General features: G+C 42.3%; 1 protein-coding gene across 1 annotated transcript in view; it reads left to right on the top strand.

The window, feature by feature from the left end:
• The window catches only part of TMEM233 (transmembrane protein 233), a 52,919-nt gene extending 33,981 nt beyond the window's left edge, over window positions 1-18,938 (top strand). The window contains exons 2-3 of the mRNA XM_063454605.1: window positions 12,106-12,240; window positions 17,117-18,938. Coding sequence (XP_063310675.1) covers window positions 12,106-12,240; window positions 17,117-17,128 — 147 coding nt within the window. The 3' untranslated portion in view covers window positions 17,129-18,938. The remainder of the gene's footprint in view (window positions 1-12,105; window positions 12,241-17,116) is intronic.
• Window positions 18,939-20,680: the final 1,742 nt, after the last annotated feature.

Genomic DNA, 20,680 nt, shown 5'->3' with positions numbered 1-20,680 from the left:
GTGGTGACACAGAAACAGACTATCACTTTAAAATACATAAAGACACATTTTATACACAAAACACAGACATGTAACATATCCCCAGATAGCTCAGGTCTGGGTGCACATTATTAGGTGAATGGCACCCAGACCACCCGAATACAGTTTAAGTGCCATGGAGCTAAAGTCTTTAATTATACGAACAGGCTCCATGGCATTGCTATCTGGGTTAAAGGATTCACATAAAACATAAAATACCGAATTTCCCTGCATTCACCAAATCCATACGAATTAGAACCAGGGGCTGGAGGTTCAGCGATGCCTGCACGTAAAAGTGTCCGATTTCGGTGCATGAAAGCCGGGCAGAAAAGTGCTGGCTGCCCGGGGAGCTCCAGAACACCGCCACCTAGCGGCCGCAAAGTGTAACAGCAGGCACAAAGTTAACAAGCAATTAAGCTGCGGTTAACCGCAGCTTCAGGGAGGTAAATAGGAGGCACACTCCAGCTCCTGGGTGGCCAATTAACAACGCCGGCCGACTTCCCACGGCTCTGGGAAGGTTGGTGAACGGCTGTTTGTTCGGTATATGAAATCTACCGAACTGCTGTGCAGAAAGGGAGAAATAAATCCTTCTGCACAGTAAAATTAACCCTTTAGCTGCCGGTCCATAATCCAAAGGCAGCAGGCGGGCAACCAGGCTCCTCCAATACAATGTGGCGAGATTGGTTTCGTCACAATATATATATAGTTATATATATATTAATAGTAAAATACACCTTGACAGTGTATGTGTGTGTATGTATATGTGTATATATATACTTAGATCATATATATATAATATATGTTAAGACACCCTCAGTGTCTGTAAGTAAAAGCGCCGTTTAGTTCACCTTCCCCTCTCACCATATCAATTCTCCGTTCGTATAAATTGTAATCCACGAACCATAACCAGGGGAAGCGGTAATCTCCCGAACGGGATCCGTGAAAGTACTCCAACTCCCGAACAGAACTCCATGAACCGCCGCTAATAGCCGAACCACGACATCCACCAAGCGGCATACGTTTCCAATAAGCAGTCTCTAAGCGTAAATAATAAATCCCCCCAATAACGAGACAGAAGCTCCGCATTGAGGGTCAAACAGGATCTTGCTTTACTGTGGGCTACCTGCCCGTATTTATGCCGGTCTCCCACTTGGTGGACACTCCCCTAGGGGACCAAATGGAAGACTGAAATTACAGTAGTACAGGAGGACATTTCAGACATACAGTCACAGGCTTTTCCCACAACGCAATATGGTTCCCTCCCCTCTGCCCTGGAGATAATTGGGAAGTAATACAATTATCTCCAGGACAAAGACCCATCGCCATTTTAAATCCAAAACTAGAAAGTGCATAAAAATACATAACTTTATAATAACTGTACATTTCACATCCACATCACATATCCCCAGATATCCGAGATCTGAGGGCATATTATTGGCGAATAGCGCTCAGATCCCATACGCATAGTTCAATCGCCATGGAGTCAAAGTTCTTACAGTCTTCCGGTATGCGATTGACTCCATGGGAAGGCTATCTGGGTTAAAAGTCCTTTCGTCGATGGTAAAGCTCCCGAACAGCCGGTGTTCGTACGCGTTCGTCGAGACAGCCAGGCGACCCGTTGTTTCAGCGGTGTTCGGCAGAAAGAATGTCCGTTTTTAGTTCCATGAAATCAGAGCCGAACACCGCTGGGCTTTCGTGTGTTTTAAAATGGCCGCTGCCTCGTGGTCGACATACGAACGACGGCCACCCTGAAGTCGGTTTAATTGAGAAGTGTCTGCGGTTAACCACAACGTTCTAATTGGGATCAAGAGGTTAACCAGCAGCACACTTCCATCCTGGGTGGCCATCCGTTCGGTAGCTTAATTCGTTGAAAACAGTCATTCGTATGGCTGTGCTATTGGAAACAGCCATTTACACGGACGTGCAGGAAATAGACGAATCCACCACAATAGACAGACGGATGGTTCTGTCACACGGCTCCCTCCTTGTGGGACACTCCAGCAGACCCGGCTTGACCCTGTGGTGGGTCAACTTGGGGATGCCCGGACTAGGAGGTGGTGGAGACGTCAGTTTGCCGGGATAATCCGTCCGCATTCCCGTTCAGCTTACCGGGTCTGTAGCTGATAGTAAAATTGTAGGGCTGCAGTGCCAAGCTCCATCTTAGTAGTCTCCCATTGTCTCCTGAGACCCGGTTAAGCCAAACGAGAGGGTTATGATCAGTCACCAGGGAGAACTCTTGCCCATATAAGTAGGGACTTAACTTTTTCAATGCCCAGACCAAGGCCAAACATTCTTTCTCAACTGCCGCATAGCTCACTTCTCTGGGTAGTAATTTTCGACTGAGGTATGCGACAGGGTCCCCGACTTGGCTCAACACAGCCCCCAAGACAGGGGCATTCACGAGGGCCTGTTTCAGTGCCTGGAATGCAGCTTCACAAGCCGGAGACCACAGGACCTGCTGTGGCGAAACCAGCTTCGCCACTGTGAACTGGAGAGGCCTGGTTGCTAGCCTCCTGCCCGCTGACTATGGCCCCTGGACATGTTGCACTTTAAAAACTATATTTGGGCATGTAATAATTTATATTGCTGCTACTGGCCCTTTAAAATCAGCGATGGACATTTTGGGACTACTGTCCCTTTAAGACTGTGAAGCATATTCTATTGTACTGCCTGTATATTGTATATGTATTCATGTGTTAAGTTTAACCTGGGTGATATGTATGCAGCATTCAACTGATTGTTCGGTAGAATCACTCCATTCATTATATTGAGTGAAACTACCGAACAACCAGACCACCCAGGAATAAGTGTGCCTCCAATTACAGTTTGCAACAATGTTGCAAACGGGTAATTGGCAATCAGTGTAATGTATTCTTTGTCCTCTGGGTGGCCGCCATTCGGGAAACAAACACGTGGCGGCGGCCATCTTAAACTACCGAACAGCGGTGTTTTGCCGTCGAGTGTCTGGAACTGAAATCGGACACTTGACTAGGCAAACACCGCTGAGACCTCCATACTCCCAGAAATTCGTATAGAAACTACCGAATGACCCGCCGTTCGGTAGAAAGAAACATACGAACTAGGGGATTCATGCGAATCCCCCTTAGTCTCTATAACCCAAGTAATTCGTCTGTTTCATTCACTTGTTTGTGACCGACCGCAGGGCCAAAATGCATGGAACTGTTTTCGGATACTTTACCCATGCGGTCGGTCAAATCTTTGGAACCTCATATCTCCCGAACCATTCATCCGAATGACCTGATTCTTGAATATGTTGTCCCCCTGAATTAGGGCTATCAGGGGATACCTGTTTTGGAGGTGTAGCATATGTATTTGGGGTACATCCAGGAATTGGGGAAAAAGGTGTACGGTATAATTATGTTAAGTGCTAATCTAAGGGGAGGAAATGTGTGGGAGGTACATCCATGTGATTGGTTAAATTCATCCTCCCCCTGGGAGTGTCCTGTATGTACTTGGTTGTAATAAAAGCCAGACTGGGTGTCCCAGTCCAGAGTTCTTGCTTAACCCTCAAAGCGATGTGTCGTCTCGGTCTTTGGGGGAATGGGATTGTATGCTGACTGCCAAGAGTGTAAGCCGATGTCTGCTTTTCTTGTTCAGCTGTCCCAGTGTTCGTGTGGTTCCAGTCGGGAGAATGGTGTTTGCCGTAGCTGCCTGTGCATCTAGAAAGGGGATTATCGCCTAAACTGGGTTTTATCCTCTTGTAAGTGAAACGGTCCGTTACACCTGCTTAGGCAAGTTCTTCTTCGTCAGGTCTTGTCAGGGGCTTAGCAATAGTGCTGTAGTCAGGGACAAAACGTCGGTAGTACCCTGCTGTCCCCAAGAAGGCCAATACCTGGGTCTTAGTAGTGGGTGTGGGCCAGTTAGCCACTGCCTCTACCTTGGCTGGCTCTGGTCTCTGGCTCCCACATCCCACTCTGTGACCCAGGTACTGTACTTCTGCCATACCTAGATGGCACTTTTCTGGCTTCAATGTCAGGCCAGCGGCACAAATCTTATCCAGTACCACCCCTATATGCACCAGGTGTTCCTCCCAGGATCCACTGTAGATCGCAATGTCATCCAAGTATGCACAGGCAAATTCTTGGAAGCCATCCAGGAGTCTATCCACCATCCGTTGGAAGGTAGCCGGGGCATTCTTCATCCCAAAAGGCATGACCTTAAATTGGTACAGGCCAAATGGGGTGATGAATGCCGACTTGGGGATAGCATCCTCGGCCAGGGGGATCTGCCAGTAGCCCTTACACAGGTCTGTGGTGGTCAGGTAACGCCCCCTGGCAATACGATCTAGTAACTCGTCTACCCGGGGCATCGGGTAGGCGTCAGTGGTGGTCCGCTCGTTGAGTCGCCTGTAGTCCACACAGAACCGGGTGGTCCCGTCCTTCTTGGGCACCAGGACTACAGGTGAAGCCCAAGGGCTGTCGGGAATGCTCGATGACCCCAAGCTGGGTCATCTCTTGTATCTCCTTCCGCATTCCTTCTCGGACTGCTTCAGGGATACGATAGGGTGGTTGTCGTAAGGGGGTCTGTCCAGGGGTCTCTACCTTGTGTACAGCGAGATGGGTATAACCTGGCTCCTGGGAGAACGTTGCCTGCTTCTCCCACAACAGCTGCTTTGCTTGTACCCTTTCCGTGGGGTTTAACCTGTCTCCTAGCTGTATGAGGGCAGTGAGGTCAGTCTGGGGGTCCTTTTCTAACAGATCGGGAAGAGGCAAATTCTCAGTATCATCTGTAGCTGGGGCACATACTGCTGCAATATTCTCAGGTCTTTCTTGGTACTCTTTCAGCATGTTCACATGAAAGGATCTCTGAACCTTTTTATCTGTACAGCTGGCTATCAAATAAGTAGTATCGCAGATCTGCGCTACTACCCTGTACGGGCCCTGCCAAGATGCTTGCATCTTGTTGGCCTTCACAGGTTTGAGCACTAATACCTTTTGCCCAACCTGGAAGACCCGCTGTCGGGCACCCTGATCGTACCATCTTTTCTGCCTCCCCTGAGCCGCCTGGAGACTCTCCCTTACCATCAGGGACAGTTTCTCCATGCGGTCCCGGAGTTCCAGAACATATGGTACTATGGGGGTCCCTTCCTGCTCCGTCTCCCCCTCCCAGTGGTCCCGGATGAGATCCAGGGGTCCGCGGACCCTTCTCCCATACAGTCACTCAAAGGGGGAGAACCCAGTAGATTCCTGGGGCACCTCTCTGTACGAAAACAACAAATGAGGCAGGAACCTCTCCCAGTCTCTGCAAGTATCTGAAAAGGTCCTCGGCATCTGCTTGAGGGTACCGTTGAAACGCTCGCAGAGACCATTAGTCTGTGGATGGTAAGGTGAGCTAAGCAACGGTTTAATGCCACACACTTTCCACAGCTGCTGGGTGAGCACAGCGGTAAATTGGGTTCCCTGGTCGGAGAGGATCTCCTTAGGGAACCCGACCATAGTAAAAATTCTAACCAGGGCATCAGCAACCGTCTCTGCCTCTATATTAGACAGCGCTACTGCCTCTGGGTAGCGAGTGGCATAGTCCACCACGGTGAGAATATACTTCTTACCTGATGGACTAGCCCTGGCCAGTGGACCCACAATGTCAACAGCTATGCGGGAAAAGGGCTCCCCTATAATAGGCATTGATAATAGCCTAGCCTTGGGGTGGTCCCCCTGCTTTCCTACCCGTTGACATGTGTCACAAGTACTGCAATACATCCGCACAGCCTGGTTAAATTTGGGCCAAAATAAATTCTGTGAGATCCTATAGGCTGTGCGGCGGGACCCTAGATGTCCTGCTAGTGGAACATCATGCCCTATCCGCAGAATCTCCTGCCGGTATTTCGCGGGCACCACCAGCTGTCGATTCGGCGGAGGGGCTACACTCTTTTGGGAAGGTTTCGGGATCCTGTATAGTCTGTCCCCCACCCACTAATATCGCTCCCCATCTATTCCTTCCTCTCCAGCATCTGCTCTATCCCTGTACTTTTGGAGGGTCGGACCTGCCCGGGTTTCCCTCCCAAACTCCTCTGGGGAATCCCAGCTTAAGGGGGCCTGATCTAAGGTACCAGTCGGAGAAAAGGGTCTTACCTGGGTCTCATCAGCAGGTGGGCTGGCTCCAGAAGCACGGGTCTGAGCACGGGTAGTCACTGGGTTAACGTCCATGGGGCCCATTGGGGCATAGGCCAAAACCAAAGGGGCCATGTAAAGGATCCTGCTATCCGTGCAGCGCTGATCCTTGAAGCATCTCCCGAAATCCAAGCTGAAAAGAGTGAAGTAGTGATTATAGCTCCCAATTCCCCAAACATGAGTCAAGACTTCATGAAGGGGTAAAACGAATGTGTTTATTGATGGCCAAACTCAGCCCTTTTATGATGGTCTTCCAGCAAGGACACTCCCACATGGGACCTTGTGGAAGACTGAAACAGAATATACAGAACCAATCACTGTACTTTACAAATATTACACACACCCACAGGAAGAGTGTAACTCCTCCTCTCTATCCTGGAGATAATTAACTTAAGTGGTTGCAGAGAACCTAATTATCTCCGGGCAGAGAGAAACATGTGCTTTTTACCTTTTAACAAAACTGTATTAAAATCAATAACTCATGTTTCGCTGAACGAAGTCCCCATGTTCCACACCCCCCCAGATAGCTTGGATCTGAGCGCATATTATAGGCGAATAGCACTCAGATCCCACGAACACAGTTCTCAAAAACGTCGACTGAAGTTTGGCTTTCACCGGCTGTTCGCGTGTTTGTAGCCGACAGCATTATCCTGGCTGTACTGGAAGTTAAACTGCACGAACCAACATACGAATGCACCAGGGGAAATGTAAAATCCAAGCAACTAAGGCAAATGGTGTGATCCAGGGACAAAGGGCTCTGTCCCAAGTGCCTTAAGACTCCATAACTTAAAGGGCCAGCATCCCAGGGTAAGAGGCTAACAATCCGGCTCCTCCAAGCGATAGGGGGGTAGAGCAGTATGTCACATGCAGACCCAGTGACAAAAGCCATTTTGTCACAGGCCAAATCATTCCCAAGAAGAACATCAGCGGGCAAGTCTTTCATAACTCCTACATCCACGTGTCTAGCGCCCACTCCCCAATTTGAGTGAACATGGGCAACAGGTAAGCGGAATATGGCTCCCCCTGCTACCCTCACTGCCACAGTGTCTCCTGTGTGCTGGTGTTCCGAGATTAAGTTCTTTTGGAGCAGTGTCATAGTGGCTCCTGTGTCTCTAAGTCCATTTACCACTCGGCCATTCAGCTTCACAGTCTGCCGGTGTTGCTGGCGATTATCCTGATGGGCTGCCTGCACCGGGTCGGCTTCGTGCAGGATGCCCCAGAATTCCTCCTGCTCTACACAGTGAGCAGCAGGCTGCGGTGATCGCTGATTCCCGTTGGCTGGTCTCCTCCAGGACTGAGCTTGATTGGCGCTGTTCAGTGGGCACTCTGGACGCTTGTGCCCCAACTGTTTGCACCCAAAGCACCTAATGGGTTGTGAATAATCCCGGGCATTGAATTTGGACGGCTGCACGTAATTATTTGTTGGTGGTACCGCTGGGGTGCGATGCACTGGAGGTTGGTAGGCTGTCGGAGTTGGAGTTGCTGCTGGTTGGTACTCCATTCTGGCAGGGACTTTGGTGACTGTACTGTCCAATTTGCGAGCGTCGGTATATTCGTCTGCCAGATGGGCCGCCTCGGGTAGGGTAGAGGGTTTTCTATCTCTGACCCACTCCCGGACCCCGGTAGGCAATCTATCGAAGCAGTGTTCCAGTAAAAACACCTGCAGCACCTCTTCCCCAGTTACTGCTTGGCATCCTGCCATCCAGTGGGCTGCGGTACGGTGAACCCTGCAGGCCCATTCTACATAAGAATCACCAACCTGCTTGTTGGTTTCCCTGAAGCGTCGTCTGTAACCTTCCGGGGTCACCGCATACCTGGCTAGGAGCGCATCCTTCACGGCCCGGTAGCTGGTGATCTCCTCTTCTGGGATGGCCCGAAATGCTTCACAAGCCCGGCGGGATAATTTCCCAGAGTGGATGGGTACCTGGTGGGTACCTTTGTGGGTACCTGGTGTAGGGCACACTGCCTTTCAAAGTCGGCCAGGAACCCATCAATTTCTCCTTCGTTTTCAATAAAAGTTTTAAATGCAGCAAAGGGTACCTTTTTACTTGCGAAATTGTTCCACAATGTCTGCTGAGGGGTTGGGGCCAAAGTGTGCCAGCCTTATTTGTACTGCCCGGTTAAATTGTATCTCCTCGGGTGTTAAATCCAAACTGCTGGGCACATTAGCTCTCTCCATTCCCTGTGTTGCATCCATTTCCACTAGCAAAGCAATAATTTCACGTTTCTTCAAATTGCTTGCTGATCGTCCTCGGCGTTCTAGTATGTCCTTAAGAGTAGCACGTCTTAACTCTTCATACTGCATTTCTTTCCTTCAATTGGGCTGTGTAGCTGACCTTCTGTGCTGTGGGATTCATCCCGTCGCTTGCCACCAATTGTTAAGACACCCTCAGTATCTGTAAGTAAAAGCGCCGTTTAGTTCACCTTCCCCTCTCACCATATCAATTCTCCATTCGTATAAATTGTAATCCACGAACCATAACCAGGGGAAGCGGTAATCTCCCGAACGGGATCCGTGAAAGGACTCCAACTCCCGAACAGAACTCCACGAACCGCCGCTAATAGCCGAACCACGACATCCACCAAGCGGCATACGTTTCCAATAAGCACTCTCTAAGCGTAAATAATAAATCCCCCCAATAACAAGACAGAAGCTCCGCAGTGAGGGTCAAACAGGATCTCGCTTTACTGTGGGCTACCTGCCCGTATTTATGCCGGTCTCCCACTTGGTGGACACTCCCCTAGGGGACCAAATGGAAGACTGAAATTACAGTAGTACAGGAGGACATTCCAGACATACAGTCACAGGCTTTTCCCACAATGCAATATGGTTCCCTCCCCTCTGCCCTGGAGATAATTGGGAAGTAATACAATTATCTCCAGGACAAAGACCCATCGCCATTTTAAATCCAAAACTAGAAAGTGCATAAAAATACATAACTTTATAATAACTGTACATTTCACATCCACATCACATATCCCCAGATATCCGGTATATGAGGGCATATTATTGGCGAATAGCGCTCAGATCCCATACGCATAGTTCAATCGCCATGGAGTCAAAGTTCTTACAGTCTTCCGGTATGCGATTGACTCCATGGGAAGGGTTAAGTCCTTTCGTCAATGGTAAAGCTCCCGAACAGCCGGTGTTCGTACGCATTCGGCGAGACAGCCAGGCGACCCGTTGATTCAGCGGTGTTCGGCAGAAAGAATGTCCGTTTTTAGTTCCATGAAATCAGAGCCGAACACCGCTGGGCTTTCGTGCATTTTAAAATGGCCGCTGCCTCGTGGTCGACATACGAACGATGGCCACCCTGAAGTCGGTTTAATTGAGAAGTGTCTGCGGTTAACCACAACGTTCTAATTGGGATCAAGAGGTTAACCAGCAGCACACTTCCATCCTGGGTGGCCATCCGTTCGGTAGCTTAATTCATTGAAAACAGTCATTCGTATGGCTGTGCTATTGGAAACAGCCATTTACACGGACGTGCAGGAAATAGACGAATCCACCACAATAGACAGACGGATGGTTCTGTCACAATATATATATATATGATCTAAGTATATATATTTTTTTTACACTTATTTTAATTTGATTTCCAGCCAGCAGGGGGACTAACTGTCATTGCAGTTAGTCCCCCTGCTGGCAATGCCTGAGCCAGCTATACCAGCCATGTGATTGTGAGGTCCTCGCAAGGACCTCACTCTCACATGGCCCAGGGGGGCTGAAGAGGGTGGACGTGCCGCGGGGGGCTCCCTGGGAGTCCCCCCAACCGCGACCGGGTAAGTAAAAAAAAAACGGAGGGCGAACAATCTCACCCGTCGGCGTTTAGAGCCACTTAAAAAAGGACGTAATTGTACGCCCTCCGGTCTTAAGGGGTTAAATCCAGAAAATAAAATCAAAAAGTGTCCTAGCGCAATACACGTGCAAAACAATGGTATGGTGTAATGTGTAAAACCCAAATATACTCAATACCTTAGAATGTAATATAGTCTCACAAGAAGCATGAAAAAGAGAATATATATAGAGAGAGAGGGATAGGTGGAATATCAATACTTGTAATTATAGTATATGGCTGCTGACACTTCCCAAAAACAGAGTCTCTTCTTTTCTGGTGGTACGATGGGTGTAAATAGTAGGATCAGGGAGCAGTGCCTGTGATGGAATTCCCACGCTCAGAGCGATATGGAGAAAATAAGGAAAAAGACACGGATATAGTGTAGTATGTTATGATCTTAAGTGATAGTAAATGAAGGGAAAGGAATTGCACTTACAATTTTCTGGAGCTTATACTCAGCTCCAGATATGTGTGTCTGGACAGTATAATCCCCGTCTATGGATATGTAGATGGTCCTTGGATGTCTTTAAAAGGAGGTCTCCAGAGGTAGTAGGGTATATCTCCTTTCCAATAGCAGTGGGCCGGTATTCGAATAGTTGGTGATATTTTAAAAAGAGGATAGAAACACAAAACAGTGCTCTCTGAATGATACAGAATAAAATGATAAAAGATGGACGTATACTCACAAGTGAAGAGCAAATGGGATATTGCTCAATATATGTAGGCGTAGGCGGTATGATCCCCACCAAGGATATCACTCCTCGAGTCCTCCAGTGTGGGTGTTGGAGAGATTTGAAAGGAATTATATATATAAAAAAAAATAGAATAAAATGGAATAAAAGGATAGGCTTGGAGGCTCCAATAGCATAAATGGGCTATCTTTATTGGAGACAAAAAAACATGTTACATAAAACAGCTTTAAAAACACTAACGCGTTTCTCCTGCAAAGAGGCTTTATCAAAGTGTTACAGCATTAGAGGCCTATCCTGTTTAAATAGCAGTTACAATTGATTACATCATTACAATTAGTGACATCATCAATCATGTGATACAAAAAACATATTAAAAAGTATTAAAACAAACAATAATACAGTGCAGGTGGGAGGGGGGCATAAAATAGGTATAAATTATCAAATGGATAAACATAAATCTTAAAATTGGGGAAGATAAAATAAGAGGATGTGGTAGTTTTAAGAAGGGCACCAAGATGGCTGCCAAATTATGTTATACCGTCCAGGCGCACATGGAGCTGAGTATAAGCTCCAGAAAATTGTAAGTGCAATTCCTTTCCCTTCATATACTATCACTTAAGATCATAACATACTACACTATATCTGTGTCTTTTTCCTTCCCTCCTCCATATCGCTCTGAGCGTGGGAATTCCAAAACAGGCGCCGCTCCCTGATCCTACTATTTACAACCACACACACACATATATATATATATATATATATATATATATATATATATATATATATATATATATATAGATATAGATATAGATATATATATATATTATCTCACAAAAGTGAGTACACCCCTCACATTTTTGTAAATAATTTATTATATCTTTCCATGTGACAACACTGAAGAAATGACACTCTGCTACAATGTAAAGTTGTGAGTGTATAGCCTGTATAACAGTGTGAATTTGCTGTCCCCTCAAAATAACTCAACACACAGTCATAAATGCCTAAATAGTTGGCAACAAAAGTGAGTACACACATGAAAAGATATAATAAAATATTTACAAAAATGTGAGGGGTTTACTCACTTTTGTGAGATACTGTATATATATATGTACACACACACACACACAAATATCGTATACTGTTTAATGACAGAGAAATGCTATGAGTATATTCTTTAGGCCAATAGTTTTTAGGTTGTTTTCTTTTTTTGTATTAACACTATTTCTGTCCAAGAAATTGATACAGTAATAATCTCTAGGTTGTTATGCAGCAGTAAAACAAGCTAAGTTTCCAAGAACAAGATGTATCAATGACTGTTTATGAAATACAAGATTTCTAATAAAAATATGCCAATTTCTGTTCTCTATATTCAAACCTTTACTGGAGTATCAGAAATTGCTCAATCTTTCTATTTTAATATTGCAGGCTTTAAACAGCTATAATGATGGAGACATAGAAGGATCTAGGAGACTGGGACGAAATGCACTGTATGTTGCAATTGCATCAATCATCATTGGTCTTCTGGTTATCGCAACGTATTGTGTGGTCCATTTCACAACGGTATGTCACTTTTCTTTTTTACAAAAACAACTAAATGATGGGATGTAACACCTGGGTGGCTTATCATGTGTTATTTACACATAACGTTCCCAGCCCCTACATATGCTGCCAACACAACCAAGTAACACTGCATACAGCTAGCAGAGAATTCTAAGTAATGTAGTCTCTTGCACTTTGTTCATGACACCTGTCGACTCCTGCCTGTCCTTGACCCTTGCTAGAATTTTGACTATTCCCTTGTCTGTTTTTGCATTAAGTCAAACCACCCTAAAGACCGCTAATACTCCCTCTGTTGTCTGGTATAGTAGGTTTGGTGTTGGTTCAAATACTGCGTGTTGATTGCCTTCCCCACCAAGACAGTTCATGACAAAATATTTGCACATTCTTTCTTCCTAAATCCAACATCTGTACACGGTACAGATATTGACCCTTGCTCATTGTGCCTAGAAGAATATCAGGTGACAAAGCTGAAACAACCATCTGATGTTGCTGTATTTTCATGCAGAAGTGCAAATAGTATGCATTTCTTTACAAAAGGTTTTCCTAAAATAATACATTAAAATCACTATTTTTCTCAAATATATTTGGAATGCACAAGCAATACAGTGATTAGCAGAGATACATATTTAAAACATATGATATGAGTGAAGGTGTGAAGACTGCCAGGAGTTACATGGTTTGATTCCACATATAAGTGGAAGTTCTTTTTTGGAGTTGTCAAACTGGTAGAAGATCTCGTCTTTTTAGAAAGTTATTCCACAGTTGCAGAGTTCTGTAAGAAAAGGCTTCTTAACCTGCATCTTTGTTATATTAAATTGACAGTAAAGTGCAAGAAATAAACCAGAGATAAGAAGGATTTGATGAATGGGGTGTGCCAAGATGGAATAAACATACTGATCAAGTAGGGAAGCAGTGAATTATGAAGAAGGAATACATGGTGCATCTGGCTTTGAGTGATGGCCAGTTGACTTGTTTAAATTAATCAAAATTATTTGTATTCTGATCACACTGCAAATAGTCACAATGCAGATTTGTCCTACAGAATATTTTTATTTGTGATCCAGATGCATATAATATACTTACATGATCCTCATTATAATAGCACAAGAGAGCTAAAATGTCTTTAAAACCTCCTGAGTGGGTACTAGTCACAGGTCATTAATTCTAAGTACAAGTCTCTATTTTTTCCTTATTTGCAACTCACTAGATTCTCCCTAAGTCTATTATGTAATGCAGGTGTGCACAAGCATACTTCACTAATGAGGCCTATAAAATCCTTATTTCCTGGGGTTGCTGTACTTCTTGTGCAGAGAAAACCTGTCTACAATTGTGATTCTTTTGATGGAATATGTAATCTCATATGTTATATGTTCCCTTGGTAATTGCTCAGGTGAGATAAAATCTGTATCAATGGAAAAATGATTTAGGTAAACTAGAAAAATGGTCAGAGTTGTGGCAACTGACATTTAATGTGGATAAGTGCAAGATAATGCATCTTGGACGTAAAAACCCAAGGGCAGAGTACAGAATATCTGATAGTCCTATCCTCAACATCTCAGGAAAGGGATTTAGGGGTAATTATTTCTGATGACTTAAAGGTAGGCAGACAATGTAATAGAGCAGCAGGAAATGCTAGCAGAATGCTTGGTTGTATAGGGAGAGGTATTAGCAGTAGAAAGAGGGAAGTGTTCATGCCATTGTACAGAACACTGGTGAGACCTCACTTTGAGTATTGTACGCAGTACTAGAGACCGTATCTTCAGAAGGATATTGATACTTTAGAGAGAGTTCAGAGAAGGGCTACTAAACTGGTTCATGGATTGCAGGATAAAACTTACCAGGAAAGGTTAAAGGATCTTAACATGTATAGCTTGGAGGAAAGACAAGACAGGGGGGATATGATAGAAACATTTAAATACATAAAGGGAATCAACACAGTAAAGGAGGAGACTATATTTAAAAGAAGAAAAACTACCACAACAAGAGGACATAGTCTTAAATTAGAAGGACAAAGGTTTAAAAATAATATCAGGAGGTATTACTTTACTGAGAGGGTAGTGGATGCATGGAATAGCCTTCCAGCTGAGTGGTAGAGGTTAACACAGTGAAGGAGTTTAAGCATGCATGGGATGGGCATAAGGCTATCCTAGCTATAAGTTAAGGCCAGCGACTAATTAAATTATTTAGAAACTTGGGAAGACTAGATGGACTGAATGGTTCTTATCTGCCGTCACATTCTATGTTTCTGTGTTTCAATGCTGAATGGGAGCTAAAGACTGTGTACACTTTTCAGTTTTTTATCTATTGCAGTTACGGTATATCTTTAAATTAGTTGATTTTCAGAACTACACCTCTAAACGGTCCTTCACCCTCATTGACCTTCAAAACCCCACCTACCCCAGTATGACTTATACTTGATTGCCCTACACCAATCTCAACAGTACATGTTCCTTCTCTACAAGATTCTCATGAAGATTTGGTGATCCACTGTTTCTATAAACAAGCAGGTTGCAACGATTTTCCCAAAAATCAGACATTAAGCACAGCCTGTTGGCCTGCCCCGAGTTATAAAATTTCTAGGAACAGGTTCACTTATTTACAGACACAGTTTGAGGGCTCAAGTTCAGCCTAGTCCCAGTGTAGACAGTCTTTGGCTTATTTGAGTAAGCAGAGCGGAAGAAGCCTTTAAATGAAGTGCAGAACATCAAAACTATCCAATGGACCTTCAACACTGATCCACACTATATACTATAATTTACACTTAGCTAATTCAATAAAGGCAAAATTTTATAAACACGTCTCTTTGCAGCCGATATAACTATGTAACTATTCGCAAACACTTGCACTTTCATTTCCAACATATCCTATCACATATCACCAATACATAAAGATTTTACTGCATTATGTAACAAAGGCACTTATTACATATATTTTGATTGATTCTACTTATTTTATTGGCTGTGAAGATATGTCACTTGCTCTGTTGTCTCATTAAAAAAAAAAAGCCACTAAAAACTGCAATTGGAGAACACATAACTTGTTCATTTCATGTAATGAAGTCATAACTCTTTGTACTGTATTACAGCAATCTCCAATAACAATTTTATACAAAGAAAATGCAAATGTATTTCACTTATATTACATGTTGTATGCCAGGTGATAGTTACTCAGTGAATATCTATCACATGGTTATGGAAGCTTAGTGATTTTCATTAGGTGACTTTAATCATTCATTCATTATTAGAGTCACTATTGCCATCTTTATCGGTATTGTATATGTTTGCTGTGTCATGAATACAATATAACACACACATTTCATCCAACAACAGCTGTACACTTCACAGGAACCTCACTTTCTATAGAATATTTTACATTTCACAACAATCAGTTAAATAGAAGATGTACAGGTTCCAGGTATAACTTGGTGGGCAAGCAGCTGGATTCAACTTTTATCCAGGACCCACCTAGTGTGTCCATGTGCTCCTCCATGTGGATATCCTATTCTGTAGTTGCTAAAAGGAAGAATGCAACCTCTCTTTTTTTTTTGCTACCAGGGTGAATATGGCAGCTCCATCACTACGCGCAAAAAGACTACTTTTTGTGTCTCTAAAAAAATGAACTAATAAAAGAGCCCCGGAATTATATGAAATTATGAATAATATGAATTATATGAAATAAAACAAATATGAACTAAAAGAGAAATGTTACTTACTGGGATTTTATTTATTATGCTCACTTATCCCCCTTTATTTAACATATGAGTACTTGTAAAATGTGAACTATGAAATTACAATTCCACCTCTTTAACCTGCAACAGGGAGCTGTCAGTCACTGTTATAAGCTCTGCCCTTTGCACTTGGCAGTCAATGTAGAGAAGGTATAATGGAACAGTATAGCATTAGGAAAACAAATGTGTGTTCCCAAAACGATAGTGCCTTGTTAAAAGTTTAGGTCCCGACACACTTCAGAACCCCATTTTAATGAAGTTAAAAATAAGTTTATTTTACATTTTCTCCCTCTCACCACAGGTTGATGATCTCAGCCAATTCAATGGTTTTCCAAAGGAAAGCATCAGGAAGCGAGTGCACATTCGTGGCAAACGGCCACGCTGCTCCAATCAGATGGTTTATGTGAGACTGTCTGGTTACAATAAGCTCCTGTTACATTTTATTTTATATTACAAACCAATGGAAAACTAAATATTGCCCACATGCTCCAACATATTTTCCCTTTTGCTCCAGTGTTCTTCTTTACATTATATAAAATCCAATTTATCTTCAGTCTGGTTCTACATCCATGCAGTGGTAATGGCACCCCTTCTTTCTTGTACACTCAACAGCTACTTTTGAAGGTCCAAGGCTGTTCTAAAGGAGTAAAGAGGATAAAGGCACATTGAATATACTACAGGAATTATGCGCAAGTTACAAGAAAAGCTGTTCCTTGCCCATAATCCAATTTTATTTTTATTTTTTTTAATTTTATTCTTGTGACCTCATGAGAAAGTTACATTTCCAAAATGCAATCAGATCATTATAATTAGTATAATTACCAATTAGGAGGATTAACATTTTTATTCAGCAATTTTCGTCACACTACTGCATGTGTTTAATGGTAATTGTGCGATAATATTTCACAGAGGAATGTCTCATAATCTCTAAAATGTTTTACCTCTACAATATCTCTGTAAAGCAGGAACATCCTGCATTTTATCCTTCTGTTTATTTTATTTATACACTAAGTTACTGTTTTATACAACATCTATGATGCGGTTCTGCATCACATGCTATAAGTACAATGTTAATAATACAAATTAAATTGGTTTGACAGTGATATATTTGTTCTAATTTGTGTCATTTATATTGTTTTTCATTTTCAGCATACAGTTTGACCATTAGAAAATGATAAGAAGACAATATTTAAATCAGACTCTTCATCTCTTCAAATAGGAAGAGGCGAGATATACTAAACACGAGAGATGACGATGGATTCTCTACATCCACATGTGTATGTGTGTGTACGCAGGCATATATTTGGTCTGCACAATATGTTTATGTCTGGTCAGATACATTATCCAAAAATGTAAAAAAAATTATATTGCTGGAGATATTTAGCCTGAAACGTTTACATCAAATTGATTATTACAAGAAACTATTAATCTCCTTCAAACTGATTGTTACAAGAAATTGTTATTTGTCAAACAAACATGCTTTTTTAGCCAACTTCACGTTCTCGTATTTGTAATGGAACATAGAATATGAGACATTAAAACATCTTCAAATTTCCTGTATGGAAACCCAACTCTACAGCGACAATAAAAATGTCAAGTTGTTCCAGAACTGCAGATTTCTCATATCTCCTCCAGGAGCAGGAATTAATTTCAATTCAAGGCTACATGGCAGTATATCCTGTCGTACAATAATATTGAAGCAATAGTAGCCTTCAACAATTCCCTTATTAATGTTCACATAGACACCAGCGGGAATGTGCAGTTTAGATGTGAAGACGCACATCCTCATTTAGTGTTCTGTTTTGGGGGGATACTAGTGAAAATAGATGGATGGTTTATGCATGAATGGTAATAATATATGCACACATATGTTACACACTGCATACATGCAGAGATGGTTGGCAAACCGGCTGCTAAGAGTATCCATGCCCATATTGTTGGTGGATACGTGTTGAACTTTTAATTCTTAATAAATCAAGTTTTGTAAATTAAAAAAGTATTCATAACTTAGAAGTTAAAAAAGTAGATTTCTTTTCTTGTTGTTACTGGTTTTATGACTTATTGACCTTTGGTAGCCTCAAACAATTCAAGAAGGAACAAAATCATTGATTAGGCTGAAGCTAGCTGCATGTCCTATTGCTATTCTAAGGACAGAAGGCAGTCTATGCCGTCAACAGAACCCGACGCTACTGTTTGGAACTCAGTGTCTTCTTAATTACCACTTATAGATCCCTGCACATTCATCAATAGTAAATAAGTAGAGCACTCTTTAAAGTAGCACGATAATCTCTTGTAGGTCTGCCAATGTTATGCTTTGATCATTCGTAAATCTGTTTTGCAGTTTATTTCGATAAAAATAAAAAAGCGAAATTTGCTTCTCATCAGGCATGTTGGGCATACAGCACCATCAAGTTATTTAATATGTTACTTATTGTCACTGAGGATTTTAAAATGTTATTGCAATTCCAAAATGGCCACCTACACACTGGACAGGAAAATATATTTAGTGATAGTGCCACTTTAAAACTTTAATTAAGAATTAAGATTATAGCATGGAACATGAACTCCCCCCTTCCTCTCTCCCCCCCAACATCAAAAGATGTTGAAAAGACATTGGAAAATATTATGGATACAAAATACTGATTGAAAAATCAATAAAATATAACAATAAAGCTACTTCAATGAAACATAAAAAATAACAGCTCATTAACTATATGCCTGTATAATGTTCTTTGTACATGGGGTCAACAGAATATTGTATTTATTTTCATAAATATGTTGTATTATACTAAGACTGTTCAATTTATAGATTTTCTTAACTTTGTACTTCAGAAAAATAAATGTACGCTTATTCTTTATTCTGTTTTTGCATTACTTTTGAGATCAAGCAGTGCTTTAAATGTTCCACTTGTCAACCTTTCTATTTTGGTGAAACAAATATGTGAGTAATATATTCCTTTTTTTTTTTTTTTTTTTTTCAAAACCGATGAAAGACACTACAAAATGGATTTTAATGGTGGGAACAAACGAGAAATATATGTGAAATCTCGGAAATAATACAAACAATGAAACAATCGGCTACCTGACAAACAATTTAATGAGAGACCTGCTTATATAACCATGGGGAAAGCACTCAAGATGACAGCTTTTAACAGCAGATAGACACGGTAGAATTCCAAATCACACTTAAGTTGTTTTCATCTTTACACACCACCATGCCGGTTTATTAATGATCTTGAAAATATAGCTTATAGAAAAGACAGTTTCTCTGTTACTGGAAAAAAAATATTAAACAAGTAAAATTAATCATAAAGACTTAGTAACTTAAAATTGAATTATTGACTAAAAAGTGGGTGGCACAAGACTGAATTTGCTAAATGATTTAAAAATCAGGCAAATTGGAAATTCTCCAACACCGAATTTGATTATTGAGACATTTTCATATTTTCACCACACATCACATTGCCACAAACAGGAATGAAATCCCAACATTCAGTACTTAGTCAGTAAGACAGAGAAGAAAAGAAAGCAGGTTGTACCAGTCCCTAGAGTGGTCAGGCTAAGAATAAATGTAATTCCAAGTCGATTTAAGGGGTACTAGAAGCCAAAATCACCAATAACTAGCCAAAATTAGTAACAGGTAACTAAAGGAACATGGACAATAGTAAGGCCCAACTGGCCGTTTATAGTGATTGACAAGTGTCAGATATAGCCATCATTCTGTTGGACTCAATGACAGTCGTTGCATGGGCAGGGGTTCCAATCAGCACTTGGTCTGGCAGGTAGTTATGAAGCAAACTCTTCAGGAGTCACCAGTGTTGGAGAGACTGCATGCTGTACATGACTGAGAATTCATGAGGTGAGTAATCCAGACAGCAGTGACACAAATAATTTTCTTTGTGACATATTAACTAAAACATTTAACTCACATTCTAGCACACGCGCCTAGGTGATGCAAAAGCAAGGATCAAACATATTCTATTTTGCCTTTAAATTCCTCCTCAACCATAGAAAAAGGCAGTGTTTACATTGCCCCTAGGGACACCTCCAAGTGGCCACTCCTTAGATGGCCACTGGAGGGGCTTCCTGCCATTCAGCGTCCCCACACTCTGCACGAGACACTGAATTTTTCACATAGAGATGCATTAGTTCAATGCATCCCTACGAGGAGGTCCTGATTGGCCAAAATGGCATTTGGCCCTGCCCCGTGCCAATTTTTGCCAATCCAATGCTTTCCCTATGGGAAAGCATTGGATTCACTAAAAATCTGCCATTTTTTATGATGTCACAAAGGGGCAGAGCCAGCGCGGGGAGAGTTTTAAACTTTTATAGGGGGGCTAAGGGTGGGTTTAACACTATAGGGTCAGGAATACATGTTTGTGTTCCTGACCCTATAGTGATCCTTTAAATACTCCATGCTCTACAAGTAAATAATGGTATAAAACCACAAAAACTAGTTTGATAAGCTCTAAATGAAACAGAATAGTAAAATTGTGTTAATGTTTACCATATGGCAAAAACCTTGTTGCAATGTTAGACATTAAAGCAACAAGTTATGAGTCGACATTAATTCACTAAACGTACAGTTGGAAGTGTTCTTGCAGGCTAGTCCAATATAGCACCTGTTGTCTTAATTAATTATATGACCCCCCCAACAGCAATAAGTTAATTTACTTAGGACTCTATTTACAGTGTTTCAGTCCTCTAAATAGC

This window comes from Pelobates fuscus, chromosome 5, assembly GCF_036172605.1.
Source record: "Pelobates fuscus isolate aPelFus1 chromosome 5, aPelFus1.pri, whole genome shotgun sequence".
Classification (NCBI taxonomy): Eukaryota; Metazoa; Chordata; class Amphibia; order Anura; family Pelobatidae; genus Pelobates; species Pelobates fuscus.
Note: the sequence above shows the minus strand (reverse complement) of the source record. Positions and strands in the feature narration are given on the sequence as shown.